The sequence below is a fragment of the Pholcus phalangioides genome, unplaced genomic scaffold (assembly GCF_987345545.1).
Source record: "Pholcus phalangioides strain wild (caught in Gottingen) unplaced genomic scaffold, Ppha-v1.0 ptg000008l_1, whole genome shotgun sequence".
In the NCBI taxonomy this organism is placed as follows: Eukaryota; Metazoa; Arthropoda; class Arachnida; order Araneae; family Pholcidae; genus Pholcus; species Pholcus phalangioides.
The window spans coordinates 23,363,720-23,381,273 of record NW_028301601.1 but is presented as its reverse complement, the minus strand read 5'-3'; the positions used below and the strand labels follow the sequence as shown (position 1 = coordinate 23,381,273).

Genomic DNA, 17,554 nt, shown 5'->3' with positions numbered 1-17,554 from the left:
TTTGGTCATTAGTTATATTTCATGGTGTAGAGACTCACTAAAAAGGGGTTTTCAAACTTTGACCCCCCCTAAGGGGGTTTCAAAGGTTATATGGAGAAATCATGGCTCGCCGAAACCACTGAAGCTATGAATATGAAATTTGGTTAGCAATTTTATTTCATGACATAAACACTCCGCGGGAAGGATTTTTTTTTTTTTCACAATTCGACCCCTAAAGTTGTCATGAGGGCGCTCGAAGGTTATATGGGACAATCATCGCTGAGCTGAAATCGCTGAAGCGGTGAGTATGAAATTTAGTCACTATTAAGAGATGGTATTTTTTTCGGCCGGAAATATACTGAGAAATTCAATTTTCCGGATGTTATACCGAAACTAATGTTTGGAAAGAAAAGTGATTTGTCTCCTCCGGGAATCGAACCCGGGTCCCTCGCATAAAAAAAATACCATGGGGTCATTCAAGTATTACGTCATCATCTATGGGGGGGGGGGTTCCAATTTGCTGACTTTTGATGGGAAGGGGGGGTTTGGATAATGCTTACGTCATCCACCACCCTTTATGAAAATATGAGTTAGGATTCAGAGGGGCAGAGCTAATGACGAAATTTTGCTTACAGGGGAGGGGGGAGGGGGGGTCAAAAGTGGCTAAAAATTTGCTTACGTAATACTTGAACGGCCCCATGTCTTAATACAAAAACGCCGACTAGGGCGAAAATTGCTGTAGTTAAGGGGAGGCTGCTGTCTCCACTCAGCGCTTAACGCTACTAATGCGTGTTATAAGGAATTCAAATCTGTGTCTCTGGTGTATTGGTTAGCGCACTTGCCCGGTGTGCAAGGGGACCCGGGTTCGATTCCCAGAGGACACAAGCCACCTTTCTTTCCAAATATTAGTTTCGACATAACATCCACAAAATGAAATTTCTAAATTTAGTCACTAGTTTTATTTTTCATGATCTTATATTTTTCAAGATCTTATATTTCACAAGACCCACTAAAGAAGGTTTTCTGAAAATTTGGCCCGTATATAAGGTGGGGTCATAAAGGGGTTCGAAGGTTTTATAGGGAAATCATACCGAGACCGAAACCACTGAAGCAATAAATATGAAATTTGGTTAACAAATTCTTCTTACGGAGTCTCATGAGGGTGCTCAAAGTTATACGGGACAATCATCGCTGAAGCTATAAATATGAAATTTAATCAGTAATTTTATTTTGTTATGTGGAGACTCGCTTACGAGGGATTTTTCAAGGGTCATAATGGGGGTTCAAATGCTATATGAAGGAATCATCGCCAAGCAATTTTCAGATTACCGTATCCACGGCGATGCCGAATACCGAGCGAAGCCGTGGGTAACACTCAGTAAATCATGAATAACAAACAACATACACACATACCTAATAATGCAGCCGTACTACTCCGAATAGTTTCTCTGGCTGGAAAAGAAAAAGGGGAAATAATTGGAAACACACAGTTTTATATTTGCTGGCTGGTGGAAATGGGAAACATAATTTGCGGAACAGGTAAAAATAAATAAACATGGCAAAGAATTTACGGGCCGGCAAATTTAAGTAAATGGGAAAAAACAATTTACGGGACCGACAAAAATAATTACGTACCCAACTGACGGTGTTCTATACTCTTTACTCCCACGGAATATATTTTAAATCACTGCAGACTTGCTGTAGCACCACATTTCGGGCTTTGACAGTAACATATAAATATTTTTGGGGCACTTGTGATTAAATTTTTTAACGTTTTCCTTGAGTCATTCTCACAACAGTATTAAATCTAAGAGCAGCATCACAATAACACGAAAAGGGTACACAAATGTTAAACAAACGTATTTTGAGTATTAATGATATTATTCCTTAATCGAAATGGAAAACAGTTACTCTCTCTAATCAAAAACGGAAAAAAAACTTTTGAAACTCAAATTTCGCGTGGTCCAGTCCTGAAATCGAATGCCAAAAAATGTCAAAATATTGGTAAGATTCTTTTTTTTTTTCAGAATGATGGAGTTCCTGTTTTATCATCATTTCAATTTCCTTGAATAATCACTGTCAACATTCTGCAATTCTTATTTCTCATCTTGCGCTCCCAAAAATGCTTTCCCTCACCCCTGGTTAATAACCAATGCTTTAAATTGTTTCGTTACTAATGCTTTTTGCAAATGCACTCGGTGAAGTCAGATGACTTGAAAGGCGTATTCTCAAAGCAAAAAATTAAATTCTTTCAGAAAACTTCTTTATGTCCGATATTCATTAATACGAAAATTCGTTATAAGCGGTACTCTTCATATTAGCTTTCGATACTGCAGCCCAGTAAAACTGAAAAACTTCGTTACAAGAGATACTTCCTGTGTCCGATTTCGTTATAAGCGAGCTCGATTGTATTGTAATTAAATTGAAAATTGTAATTAAACTTTAGTATGAAAAATATGTGAAAATGAATTCATGGGACGAGAGAAACAAGCACTTACTCGTATGTCGTTTTCTTATTAATGGCGTCCCTGAAAGAAAAATAAACTTGATAAAATAATTACCCTTTGTCAACCCATTTATATCGATACACTTGCATATGTTTAGATATATCGCATTATACATTATATCGTACTGTGTTTCCGAATGAATTTGATTGAATAAAGTTTGTGACTGTGAAAAAAACAAGTCCTTCGACGGGGCTATTTCGAAACTACACACCAACGAGCAGAGCAGCGAAAACAAAATATCTTGAATGCGTTGCTCTTACCGCTTGTCGCGGAGTTCCCACCCCGCTGCGGTGCGCGCAACAATCCGCAGGTGCATTGGAATCATTGTGTTTGATTTGGCTGCTCGGATCTCTTCTGCCCTCGTTGCTTTGCTCTCCGTCTTACTATGTGTTCAGCTTTACTCGCCAGAAAATAGCTAGTAAATTCACCCAATGTAATTGAGCCTTAAGTGAATTGGCGCGACCCATCTAGGAAGCTGCTGTGAATCAGGCTTGCTAGTGACGCACAACTAAAAAACGCCGACTAAAAAAAATGTATTTGGGGTCTACCGGAGCGTCTTCATCAGTACATCGAACATGGGTCAGAAATTTCTGGCCACTTCACGAATTGGTCGCACTTCGGTAGAAACATATAAATGTTTGTTTGTCACTTGATTAAATTTTTTCACGTCTGTCTTGGGTGATGCTCACAACAGTGTCAAATCTAAGAGCACGGCATGGTAATAACACGAAAAAGTGCAATTAGAAACGAACATATTTTAGATATTAATGATATATTTTTCCTCAACCGAAATGGAAAACAAGTACGTTCTCTGATGAAAATGAAATTATTTTCCAACGCGAAAACTTCACATGACACGTTTCTGCAAGCGAAGGCCAAACATGTCAAAATATTATATTCATGAATACGACAATTCGTAACAAGCGCTATTTTTCATATTTTTTTAATTTGATTTATCAGGTTCACTAGAAATCAAATCACTTCGATATGAAAGGTACTTCGCAAAATCCAATTTCGTTATAAACGGGCCCGAATGTATTTGATTTGAAATGAAACTACTTTCAAAAACAAAAACGAAAAATTCATTGTACGAGAGAAAGAATCACTTACCTGCACGATCATGTTAAAAAAGAAATTTGATTAATTTCTTTTTATTTGAAATATTAATGATTAATTATATTAGTTATTAATTTAATTTATACTAAATTTTTCTCTATGGCGTTTCATATTCGCCGGGCCGGGGTTAGTAACTCATATCTTAATAAAATTTAAAAATATTTGCCTATAAAACAATATAAAAATTACGCGCGTACCTATTCGAGAAACTGGTTCGCTCGTGAACCCAATAAATCCCTGGCTGTAAATGAATTTGTACGACCCATTTTAGGAGCCCCTGCGTATAAAGTTTGGATTGGGTCCCATAGAGGGGGGAAATCAAGTTTGAGGTGTCACCATAGCAAAATAGCTCAAGAATCCCTGGCTGTTGGGGATTTGGACGACTCATCTCGCGAGCCTTTCCGAATGAAGTTAGAATCCTGACCCATAGCTCAAGAGTCCCTTCTGCATGTGTATAAGCCTCTTCGAGTCCGGTTTGAGTCCAAGGCCGTTAGTTAACTAATCCCTAGCTGTAAGTAGATTTATACGATCGATCAGGGAGAACCGGCACCGGGCACCCCCGATTACGAACCCACTGGTCTAAATTGCTTCGTTACTCAACATTTTATGGATGTACCCAATGAAATCAAATTGTTTAAAAAGACGTATTAATGTTAAAAAAAAACTGAATTCTTTCCAAAAACTCCGTTATATCTGGTATTCATAAATATGACAATTCGTTATGAGCGACAATTTTTTGTATTTATATTGCAGGTTCACTAGAACTCAAAAAAGCCTCGTTATGGAAGATACTTCGCAATATCCGATTTCGGTATAAGTGAGCTCGACTGTATTTGAATTATACTGAAACTTTACTTTTGAAAACAAAAAATAAATTTTCATTAGACGTGAAAGAGAATCACTTGCTTATACCTCCAGGTTGTTCTAATGGTTGCCCTGAAAGAAAAATAAATTAGGTAAATTACTTTATATAAAAAAAAATTAATGAATTATTAATTGTTCACTAATCAATAATTAATTAATTATTAATTCATATTTTTTTCTCTGGTGAATCGCATTCACGTGGCTGGGATAAATAACTGATTTTAATAAATTTTAAAAGTGTTTGTGTGAGTGTTTTTTGCCGTAAAACCGATTTCAAAATCAGATGGATGAGAAGGAAACCAGACATAACTACCCTCGCAAATCAGGTTTGCTCGTAATCCATAGCTCCTGGCTGTTGAGTGGATCTGTACGACTTATTTTAGACACCCCTGCGCATAAAGTTTGGGTCGTGACCTCATATCTCAAGAATCTGTGGCTGTAAGTGAATTTGCACGAACTATTCAAAAGTCCCTGCAAATCAAATTTGGGTCGTGACGTATAGCTGAATAGGTATAGAATCCATTGCAGTAAATGGGATTGCACGACCAATTTGGGAATCCCCTTCGATTAATCTTTCGATGATGACAGCTCCAGCTCAAGAATCCCTGTCTGTTAGGGGTTTGAACGACGCATCTCGCAAGCATTTCCGAATCGTGATTCACAGCTCAAGATTTCCGTACTGCATGTTGATTCGTGCAACTTATCGAGGAAGTCCCTGAGAATGGTGCTTGGTACATGACCCATAGATAGATAGATAGAACCGCTCACAGACCCGGACTGATGCAAAGCACCTTACTTCCGTTACCTCAAAAGAGGCAGAGTTGTGTCGGAAACGTTAGTAAAGATTTATAGTGGTGGCTTCCATTGCCCCGTGCTCGCAAGTTTCAAATTACTCGCGTCGTTCTCCCCATGAAGACAGCCATCAACTCAATGCAACATATAAGCCATTTGACTTATATTTAACCCCAAAAATGGGTGACTGAATCCAATGACTAGGGAGAAAAGTTGCACGTGCGCCCAGTGGCACATAAGGGCCGGAGACCACAGCTTGAGATTTCGAAAGAAGTGTGGAAAAAGACTTGTGGGCAAGAAAGAAGAAAAAGAAGCTGGCATGTTGAAGTGGGAGAGATTTGAGAATGGTCTAAATACACAATGCATACAAATTACATATATACAGCGCCTCGACTGTGACGGGAAACGAAGAAACAAAGCCTCCGTCCACAGCGCTGAGCAGTTCTGCTCGCCCTTCCCCTTACAGAACATGCAATATATACACACACAGAATACACACATAGCCCGCACTGCGACGGGAACAATCAAACAGAGCCTCCGTTTACAGTGCTGGGCATTCACATTTCAATTACATGCATACATTATTTTCTTTACAAAAATTTCCCTTCTTTATACTATATTGCGAATGCACATAAACATTACTATGAAGGTAGTGTTAGGTACAAATATCACCATGAGCTCATACAAATATTCAAGGTTACAAAATTACTATCATACTATAAAAGTGCGGCTGGAACAATCAAACACAGCCCCCGTTCACAGTGCTGGGTGGCAGCGATCACATTTGAATACCCACACATTTGATCCACATATAGTTACATAATATATTTATATAATATACGCTATTTACATAATATAAATTTCCCTTTTTATATAATTGTTGATACACATAAACATTACTATGCACGACACATATATTGTAAAAAATGCCATAATGAGCTCATACAAATATTCAAGGTTACTAAACCACCATCATACTATGAAATTGTATATACAAAAACATTCATAATTTATACAGGGTGTATTACTTGACATGACCCATAGCTCAGGAGTCCCTGGCTGTAAGTGAATTTGTATGAATCATTTCGAAAGCCCCTTCTGTTCAAGTTTGATTCGTAAACCGTAGTTAATGAATCCCTTGTTGTAAGTGGATTTGTGAGATCCATCTAAGAAGTCCCTGCGGATTATGCGTGCTGGTGGCACATTACTGAATAATCCTGACTTCAAGTTGATTTGTACGACCCATTTCGGTAGCCACTGCGAATCAAGTTTGGGTCGCGACCCATATCTCAAGAGTTTCTGACACTAAATGTTGAACACTTTATTATTCAATGCTTAATTCATCTCAACACACCTCTTTTCTTGCAGTTGCAAAAAGTGCCACCTTATGTCTAGAGAAGCTGGTTTATGGAAAAAGTTAGGTTCATTCTCTTTTTTGTTATAGATCTTTTCACTCTTCATCGACATTTTTCTAGTTACTGTCTTTTCTTTAGTCGAATCCCCCGCAGCATATATATTCATTGTTGGATTCCTTTTTCATCTTCCGACAAATGCCTCTTTCATCCAACACTGTACTAGAAGTCTCTCTCTTGTGCGGTACTGTTACTGCTCTTAAATATTCCAACTGCCCATTTCTGTATACCTCTATATATCAGCTCTTTATATCAAGATTTTCTAATGTAACGTTTCTCGTGGAACAATTGATCGTTACGCGGCTGTTCCGCGGAACGTTTGATGATGATGAGGTTGCTCTACAGAACTCAAAAAATGTTTTTTGAATAATTAATCCCAAAAAAAGAGTGTGTACTCAATTTCTTTTCCAACTAAGGGCACATTGTCTTTTATTTCACCTACACAGACCTTTTTTTCTGCTCATAGAATTGCGATATTTGTTCGGAACGTTATAAGGTTACACGTTCTCCATCTTATAGGATGGAGATTATTTTCTGGAAGTTGTACCACATCAGAGGGGCTGACATTAGAAAAGACCCAAAGATTCCAAACATCCTCAGCTACATCCAACAAATCTCAGAGGATCACTTCGAAAGGATGAGGAACTCAGAATACGAGCATCTGAGACAGCTGGTCGATTACAACCCATGTCCAAGACTAACATTTCTCAGGCCTCAAAACGTGCTGCACGTGCCATGGACGGTGCGTTGGAGTCTGAATTACTGAGCTGTATAATCTTTGTCGATCTATCATAATATTTTTGTACTTTTATCTTGCTATCGAAATTATCGATCAACTCTATTGCATAGAGTAACACTGTGGATGACTGATCTTGCACTACACCAATTTGTATAATTTCGGCTAACACACTTGCTTTTCTATTACTTCATTTGTATGTTAGAGATTTATTTTTTATTATTTTCTCAGTGCATTATGTAGCATTTTGGTGAATTGTACATAAGTGATTTCATTTTTGTGTCCGTTATAATACTTGTATTTATCGCATAATATATATATATATATATATATTTTACTACTATTGATTTTACTGATCAACTCTATTGCATAGAGCAGTGATTCCCAACGTGGGCGTTAACTCCCCCTGGGGGGCGATGGAATGTTCCAGGGGGGCGGTAGAAGCTATGGGTATAACATAGGATCCTATGGGTTAGATTGCGTTGGGGGGCCATGAGAGAAAAAAATTTCTGAAGAAAAGGGCGATGGGACAAAAAAGGTTGGGAACCTATGGCATAGAGTAACATTTTGATGAAGTTTGGCTGATCTTTGTGTATTTTACTATTCTGATGGTAGCATTTATCGGACTGTATGTTTTTTTTCTATTAACTTACAAGCACTTCACATCTACACAAACACGCACAAACTTGTCTATAACCCCCTTCATAGCTAGCAAAAGCAGTCTGTAAGTCGCCAGGCAGCCCCTTTGGGCTGGGCAGCGACGAGGAAAATTAAATTCTGTCTGTGTGACAATGTAAATAATATTAATAGCTATTCCCTGGAAGTTGTACCAATATAGTTTTATCATGCAAGAACAACTGCTAAAATTTTGAAAGAAACTTTATTTAATTTTACTAATATTACTGCTTATAAAATATCAGCTAATATCATGGAATTTCTTTCCATACTGTAACTGTACATTAAACCAGAATCCGTTCGCTAATTTGGATCTAATAATTGTAACTGTTTTATTTGATAGGTGGCGTAGGGGTTCTAGTTCATGTAATTGATGTCTTTCTCACACACATGGTGATTTATAAATTCATGGGACAAACTTTAAGAGGTGAAATAAGATACCTAAACAAGAGCATTTTATGAGATCATATATGGAATGTGTGTACGAAGCCATCTCACAAGTCCTTGTAAATAAAGTTTGTGTCATGACCAATGGCTTCAGAATCCCCGGCTATAAGTGAATTGGTACGGCCCATCTAGGAAAACCGTGCCATCAAGTTTCGGTCATGGCCCATAGCTCGAGAATCCCTAGCTGTTAGTGAATTTTTACGATCTGTTTCGGGAGCCCTAGTGTTTGAGTCGTGATTTATATCTCCAGAATTCGCCCTAGGAATGACATTTCATTTCATACCGTGCAACGCCCAGGCTCTATCGACCATTGTCAATTTTAGCCATTGCTCCGGATGAGGGGGTTGGGCGGTGTCGGGTGCTTTATTATGCATATAAAATACATGAATATATAAACACTTTATTTAAAAAATATATATATACATATTTAAATATTTCTATTATACAGTTTATTTCGATGAGCTCTTATGATGTCTGTGTAGCTCTATTGAGCTTGAGCCCTTTTTGTTGTTCTCTGCTGCCAAGCGCCAGGTCCTGAACCACGTTTCTCTCGTTAGCTTGTTGGCTCGGGTGAGCCCTCCACCGTGGCCATGCCAAGTCCTGGACCACGCGTCTTCCCTCGTTGGACGTTTGGGTCATGATTCATAGCTCAAGAGTCCCTGGCTATAAGTGGGCTTCTTCTACTACCCATCTGGCAAGCCCCGGTCAATCAAGTTTTAGTCTGGCACATATCTCTAGAATTCCTGGCTGTTTATGGGTTTGGGTCGTGACCCATAACTTATGAATTCCCCGTCTGTTAGTGGATTTCAACGACCGATCCCGAAAGCACCGGCTACCCAAGTTTTAATCGGACCCATAAAGGATCCGTCGGATGGATACATATCGGATCCATCCACAGTAAACAAAGCGTTTTAAAAAATGTAATAATCAGATGGATAAAAGAAATTATATACTTACCGTTCGGAGCTGAAATTGTAAAAAAATGACTAAATAAAACGAAAAAAAATGTTCCCCTTGAATTAAAATTTTCTTTCAACGAATAATAGACAGAAAAAGAAATATACATTCGAAAGTCCCGACCCATCAGGTTTGTTTGTTCGTGACAAATATTTCCAGAATTCCTGTCGGTAAATGGATTTGTACGACTCATCTCGGAAGCCAGTGCAAATCAAGGTTGGGTCGTGACCAATAGCTCAGAATCACTCTGTTAGTGGATTCGAAGATCTTGAAAGTTCCCAACGAGTCAAGGTTTGGTCGTGACAAATCCAGAAAGTCCAACAAATCAATTTTTGGTTCAGACTCACAGCTCAGCTGGCTCTTAGTGGATTTGAACGACACGTCTCGGAAGCCCCTACTAATCATGTTTGGGTCGTGACGAATAGCTCAAGAATCCCTCGATGGGAATGCATTTGTACGACCGGTCTCAAAAACCCCCAGCGAATCAAATTTTGGTCGGGACCCGTAGCTCAAGAATACCTGGCTCTTAGTGGACTTGAACGACACGTCTCGGAAGCCCCTATGAATCAGGTTCGGGTCGTGACGAATAGCTCAAGAATCCCTCGATGGGAATGCATTTGTACGACCGGTCTCAAAAACCCCCAGCGAATCAAATTTTGGTCGGGACCCGTAGCTCAAGAATACCTGGCTCTTAGTGGATTTGAACGACACGTCTCGGAAGCCCCTATGAATCAGGTTCGGGTCGTGACGAATAGCTCAAGAATCCCTCGATGGGAATGCATTTGTACGACCGGTCTCAAAAACCCCCAGCGAATCAAATTTTGGTCGGGACCCGTAGCTCAAGAATACCTGGCTCTCAGTGGATTTGAACGACACGTCTCGGAAGCCCCTACTAATCATGTTTGGGTCGTGACGAATAGCTCAAGAATCCCTCGATGGGAGTGCATTTGTACGACCGGTCTCAAAAGCCCCCAGCGAATCAAATTTTGGTCGGGACCCGTAGCTCAAGAATACCTGGCTCTTAGTGGATTTGAACGACACGTCTCGGAAGCCCCTACTAATCATGTTTGGGTCGTGACGAATAGCTCAAGAATCCCTCGATGGGAGTGCATTTGTACGACCGGTCTCAAAAGCCCCCAGCGAATCAAATTTTGGTCGGGACCCGTAGCTCAAGAATACCTGGCTCTTAGTGGATTTGAACGACACGTCTAGGAAGCCCCAACGAATCAGGTTTGGGTCGTGACCAATAGCTCAAGAATCCCTCGATGGGAGTGCATTTGTACGACCGGTCTCAAAAACCCCCAGCGAATCAAATTTTGGTCGGGACCCGTAGCTCAACAGTCCCTGGCGACAAGTGGACTTGTACTGCCCGTCTAGCAAGCGCCGGTGGATAAAGTTTGTGTCATGACCCATAGCTGAAGAACCCCCGGGTGCCTGTTTCAACGACCGATCTCGGAAGAACCTGCGACCCAAGTTTTGGTCGTGAACCATAAATTAACATTCCCTGCTTTAAAACAATTAAAGAATCAGATGGGTATTATCATGAGTAAATTATTTACATACCGTTTGGTGGAGCATTCTCATTCATTAATGGAACTGAAATTGTGAAAAATGAATAAAAAAACTGAAAAATGTTCGCGCGGCCATGAAGCAAATTTTTCCTCAAAAACAGTTAAAAAAATTGAAAAAAGAAAAGAAAAGAATACATACTGTCTGGTGGAGTCACGAAAGATTCGTCAGGTGGCGCTAAAGAGAAAATTATTCATAAAATTTCAAATTTCTGCTTCGAAACATATTTTGGTAACACAATTCGGTGCCGTGTTTTTTTTTACATAATTTATGTGAATTTCATGTGGTGAAAACAAATTTGATTTTAGTGTTTTTTCATGAGCTGAGCTCTTGTTTGTGAGATATGACTTCATCGTTTGTGTTAACGTTAACACAGGGGTCTTCAACTTTTCGGATACCGCGGGTCAGAATGAAATTGTCCAAAAAACCCGCGGGCAACCAACTCATACTGAGGTATTTATATACACTGCTGGCCACCGTAAATGCAACACCCTGAAGGAAGCATGCAAATAATATGAAATTTACAACATGCATTAGCGGAGGTGAGATATGCAAATGATTAGAATTTCAGCGCAGACGCACATCACGCGCGCCTGTGGCGCCACTTCAAAGCGCTATTTAAGGCTTGGAGATTTCGACGATTTGAAGTACGGCAATTGTGTTTTCCTTGTGGTTTTTTCAAAAAAACGATCAATTATGCCTCGTAGAAAACAGCGATCATCTTTTGATCAAGTATCCGAGTTCGACAGAGGAAGGATAGTGGCCTACCGAGATTGTGGATTATCTTTCAGGGAAATCGGTAGTCGTGTTGGACGAAACCAAACAACTGTAATGCGGATATGTGATCGTTGGATGCAGGAGGGTACGACGGACCGACGTGCTCGATCGCATCCACCTCAATGCACCACTTCACGTGATGACAGGCGTATTGTGCGTATGGCAGTGACGGATCGCTCAGCCACATCACGAACCATAGCACAGCACATTCAGTCTGTACCGCATCATCCAGTGTCTGCGCGTACCATTCGACGCCGTTTACAGCAGAGTGGTCTGTCCGCAAGACGTCCATTGCTTCGTCTACCCTTGACGCAGAACCACAGACGTCTCCGCCGCCAATGGTGCGATGAAAGAAGGATGTGGACGGCACAATGGAATGAAATTGTCTTTACTGACGAGTCACGCTTCTGTCTGCAACACCACGATGGTCGGATTCGAGTCTGGAGACACCGTGGAGAGAGGATGCTGAACAGCTGCGTTATGCACCGCCACACTGGTCCTGCACCGGGTATTATGGTATGGGGCGGTATTGGATATCACTCTCGCACTCCTCTAGTACGCATTGCCGGTACTTTAAAAAGCCAGCGCTACATCTCCGAGGTATTGGAGCCAGTTGCCCTTCCTTACCTTCGGGGCTTGCCCACAGCCATATTTCAACAGGATAATGCGCGACCACACGTGGCACGCATTGTCCAAAGGTTCTTCGTCAATCGCCAGATTGAATTGCTTCCCTGGCCAGCTCGCTCTCCGGATCTTTCGCCGATAGAAAACATGTGGTCCATGGTTGCTCAACGATTGACCCAGATTACATCCCCAGCTGCCACACCAGATCAACTTTGGCAACGCGTGGAAGCTGCTTGGTCTGCTGTACCCCAAGAACACATCCAAAGTCTCTTTGAATCAATGCCGAGGCGTGTGGCAGAGGTGATCTCCAACAATGGCGGCTACTCTGGCTACTGATTTTGGCAGGAACCACACTTCACAGAAGTCTATAAATTTAATCATTTGATGCTTGGTCAACATGTTATCTACAAAATAAATATTGTTGCGATATCTCTTGTCTTTCTTGGTGTTGCAATTTGGGTGGCCAGCAGTGTATAATTGTAAGAATCTACACATAGATTTACAAGGGCTTTTACTCATGCAATTTATGCTTATGGAAATTTCGCCTTCGACATTTCGCCCTCGGAGGTTCTGCCTGCTCTGACCGTGTGAGTGACGAAGTAAGTAGGTAAGTGACCGCATGAGTGACCTTATGAATGACAATGTGGGTGAGCAAGTGAATAAGTGAATGCGTGAGTGACGAAGTGAGTAGGTAAGTGACCATATGAATGACTATGTGAGTGAACAAGTGCATGGGTAAGTGACCGTATGAATGAACAAGTGAATGGGTAAGTGACCGTATGAATGAACAAGTGAATGGGTAAGTGACCGTATGAGTGACCATATGAATGACCGTGTGAGTGAACAAGTGAATGCGTGAGTGACGGTATGAGTGAACAAGTGAATGCGTGAGTGACGGTATGAGTGAACAAGTGAGTGGTCATATGAGTGAGTGATTATATGAGTTCCCAAATGTGTGACCACATGAGTGGCCAGGTGGGTGGTTAGATGGTCACACTCATAAGACTATTCACTTGACCAGTCATACGGTCAATCACTTTGTCACTAATACGGTGATTTACTTGGCCGCTAACTCACTTCACTACTCTGCCCCTCTGAATCCTAACGCATATTGGTGGAATCAGAGACGTACACGGGGGGGGCTCGTGCCCCCCCCCCTTCCCGGCGATCAAACATTCATTTTTTAATGCAAAAAAATAATTTTTTATAAATATAAAGGAATTTTCTTCCGAAATTTATATGTTATTATAATCAGTTTCTGTATGTTTCAATGTTATTTGAAGGCTATGAAAACAAAATTTATCTTTAATAAATTCATTGCGACCTATGGCTGTTTTGCGACAAGAGGCTGCTTTGGCGTAAAGAAAAACCTGTTCCGAAGAACGGGCAGAAAGAAAAAGAGAAAAAAATACAAGTCTTCTGGTTCCAACAGCGATCGAGCGAGGTTGTCTTTACCTCGGCTCTGGTAATTGAGACGATGTACTATAATCCAAAAATGTAAAACCAGGCTTAACGCTACCGTAAAGGCAGGAAATAAAATAGGGAAATGGGTGAACATCCAATTCTAGTGGACTGAATTACGTTGAGTTGTACGGCGAACCCATACGCGTCACGATGGAAAGAGATGACTACACCCAGGCGGTCCGTCCACTGGTTCCGAGCCAGATGATGTCCCAACGGTTCGACCACGATCTACAAGAACCTCGTCGTACACGGGTTTTTCCTCAAGAAGTATGACGTACTTGGAGTCATCCGGCTCACTGGACTTTTCTTAGTATCACCTCTACGTATCTTCACTTCTCTGGCCTTCTCACAGTTGTAACCGATTATCATTACAACCAGATCTGGTATGTGAAATATTAATTTAAATTTCTAAGAACTCTTAATTTCTATTCCCTAATCTTACCATGCATAACGAATAGCTTTTAATTATGTGACCTGAAATAGATGATATTTCTGAATATATACCAATTATTATGAATACCTGGAATATTTGAAACATTAAAACGTCTTAAGCTCTGAATCTTCTAATGTTAATTATTGTTTTAATGTTTCCTTATGAATTGCCTCCCCCTCCGATCATAGCCAATCGCATATCTTCGCCCCCCCCCGTTTATGTCAAATCATGACAGCAAGTCGTACTCCCTCACCTGACACTGCAGCACTCCCTCGATGGTACATACGTCGGGTCGGTGCCCCTCTGGTTTTGTCGTGCATTTTATGCAAGTTCTGCTCCAGAAATCTGACAAAACCTATCAGGCTTTCGTCTGAGATGACTTGTTTCTTTAATTTTAATAAAGCTTTCCCGATACACCCCCATCCTTTCCGGAACGCTTCGATATCTTTCCGAGGTGGGAAGTGGGGTGTTTCCGGTGTTCAGAGGTCAAAGGTACATCTTGATCCATAGGTTGAACAATACAATCGGTATCGAGTGGTACAAATTCTCAATGTGCGCGTGTGCACTCCCAGCAGCTGAACGAAATTGAAATGGGCGTTAGCTCATCAAAGAAAGAGTAGAGGAAAAACAGAATTTTCAAACTTTTATTTGTGTTCAATGATTTGTTTCATAACAACTTGGTCGAGAAAAGTAAAGTCTGACGCGTAGAAATTTTCGAAACTGAATTTGTTCACGAAATTCATAATTTTTTTTTCCCTCTCCAACTTCGAATTACCCAAAACATTCTAAAAAAATTCGAACTAAACAAGAAATTTTAACATTACGTTAGATAGAAAACTCAAGGGGGAGTTTCAAAAGTTTGAACTATCCGAAATTCGAAGTAACCAAATTGTACTATATATGTTATATTTCAAACCCCAGCACACCAAAATATAGTCGAAATCAGTTTAAAAATTCCAGGCACCAAGCAAAAAAAAATTGATTTGTAAGGTTGTTTGATATACAGTCAAACCTCGTTAGTGCGTCATCCGTTTAACACGTCACTCCGCTTAACGGGTCACTTTTTGGAAGTCCCAGTTGTCCTCAGGCAGGAATTGGCACAGCTATGGCTTACTCCGTTTAACGAGTCACTCCTCTTACCAAGTCATATTTTTGCTCTCGCAAGAGTGACTCATTAACGAGGTTTGACTGTATATATAGATAACTGAAAATTATATAAAAAAAATAAGACGCACTTCTTGATAGAAACCACATCGGATTTTTGTTCTCTGACACTGAAAAAGCAAAATGTAAAAAAAGAAAAAATTAGTCAAAACTTCGGTACTGATGATCAAAAAGAACTTACACACATCAGAAGATTTTTATATTGAAAATTTCAATGTTGACATCAAAGAAAATTTAAGGTAACTGACTACGTGCGGAGCATTTTCTCTTTGAAAACACTGATTTTCAAGTGGGTTTTGGATGTTTTGGATCAAAACACCGTATGAAATAAGGAAATCCAGTGAAATTTATGAAATGTCTCCAAAACTTTTTGAGATATGCTAAATTATCTCCTATAAATTGGCTCATTTTCAGTAGTTACGCCTGACGTTGCACACTGAAAAAACCATACAATTTATTTAAATAGTTTTGATACTGTATGTTTCGATGACTGTTATCTGTGCAGTGAACTAAATGTTTTAAGATACACAAAATATTCGCTGAGATATGGCAGTTTTCGTGAAACAATACGCGAATTTTCACAAAAAAATTCAATTTTTTTTCATTAAAACAGCTGTAAAATATTGAATTATAAGCATATTGCCGAGATCCTAGTTCACTGTCTAGCTAACGTTATCTGAAACACTGTTGAATAATTTCATGAGAATATCTTGCATAGTTAGCAAAATTATATCAAGCAAAAAAGTGAGAATATCTTGCAAGCAAAAAAGGGGAGAAAACCGTGCGAGACAGCCACGTATTGGCATACAATGGATAGTACACGCGTATCAATGCGCAATACAGAAGAAAGACGTAAAAAAATTTGGAATTAAACTTTAATTCTTTGAAAATATGGAAAAAACATGAAAATATGATTTAGGGCAACAATTTGGTTACATGTAAACGATAAAAAAAGTACTGTTTAGACATGATGCATGAGTTTTAATAAGGCGTGTGGTCTCGAACAGCTAAGACTGCTGCACACCTGTTTGCCATGGATGCGATGAGGTTATCGATCAGACTTTGGGGAATACTGTTCCACTCCTCAAGAAGTGCAATCTACAAGCCTCGGACAGTAACAGGCGGCCTTGGTCGAGCAGCAATGCGTCGTCCGAGCATTCCCAAACATGCTCGATTGGATTCAGGTCAGGAGAGCACGCTGGCCATTCCATACGCTGTATTGTTTCAGCTTCAAGCATGTTCTCCACCAGACGAGCTCTATGCGGTCGGTCATTATCATCCTGGAAAACAAAGGAATCTCCAATGGCTCCAGCGTAAGGGATGTCATGAGGTCGCAGTATCTCGTCTGCATACCTTCGGGCCGTCAAAGTGCCATTCCGAATGATATGCAGGTCCGTACGTCCGCCAATGCTGATTCCACCCCATACCATCCAACCAGCTCGTCTGTATTGTGACCTTTCACGAACGAATGCGGGGTTATTTCGAGTGCCCCTGTCCGTCCATACCAGAACACGTCGGGTGTCACACTCCAGACTGAATCGGGACTCGTCTGTAAACAGCACTTGGCTCCAATCATGTTGCTCCCAATCTCGATGTTCAGCAGCCCATCTTCTTCGGGCCTCACGGTGGCGTGGGGTCAACGGAATGCAGACCATTGGCCTACGTGCATAGAGCCCTCCCTCATGAAGCCGATTACGTACTGTTTGGCTGGACATCCTTCGTCCTGTTGCCAAGAGCAACCGTCTTTGCAGCTGCGTAGCATTCTCTGTTCTGTTTCGACGGGCTGTTAACCGTACATACCGGTCATTAGTTGCTGTAGTGGCGCGTGGCCGACCTTGCCCTGGTCGACGTCTAACATTTCATGTTTCTTGGAATCGATTCCACAGCCTTGCAACAACACTTCTGGCGACTCCAATAGCGTCCGCGACACTACGTTGTGTTTGCCCGGATTCCAGTCTGCCTATAACATGCCATGGATTCCGGTTAATCACGTTGTTGAGACATCCTCAAGTCACCTTGTCTCAAAAAAAAATACTGG

General features: G+C 40.6%; 1 protein-coding gene across 1 annotated transcript in view; it reads right to left on the bottom strand.

Moving 5' to 3' along the window:
- The window catches only part of LOC149084039 (uncharacterized), a 35,460-nt gene extending 31,852 nt beyond the window's left edge, over positions 1–3,608 (bottom strand). The window contains exons 1-4 of the mRNA XM_089235253.1: positions 3,597–3,608; positions 2,747–2,771; positions 2,478–2,507; positions 1,393–1,431 (exon numbers count right to left, since the gene is read on the bottom strand). Of these exons, the coding sequence (XP_089091379.1) occupies positions 1,393–1,431; positions 2,478–2,507; positions 2,747–2,771; positions 3,597–3,608 (106 nt within the window). The remainder of the gene's footprint in view (positions 1–1,392; positions 1,432–2,477; positions 2,508–2,746; positions 2,772–3,596) is intronic.
- Positions 3,609–17,554: the final 13,946 nt, after the last annotated feature.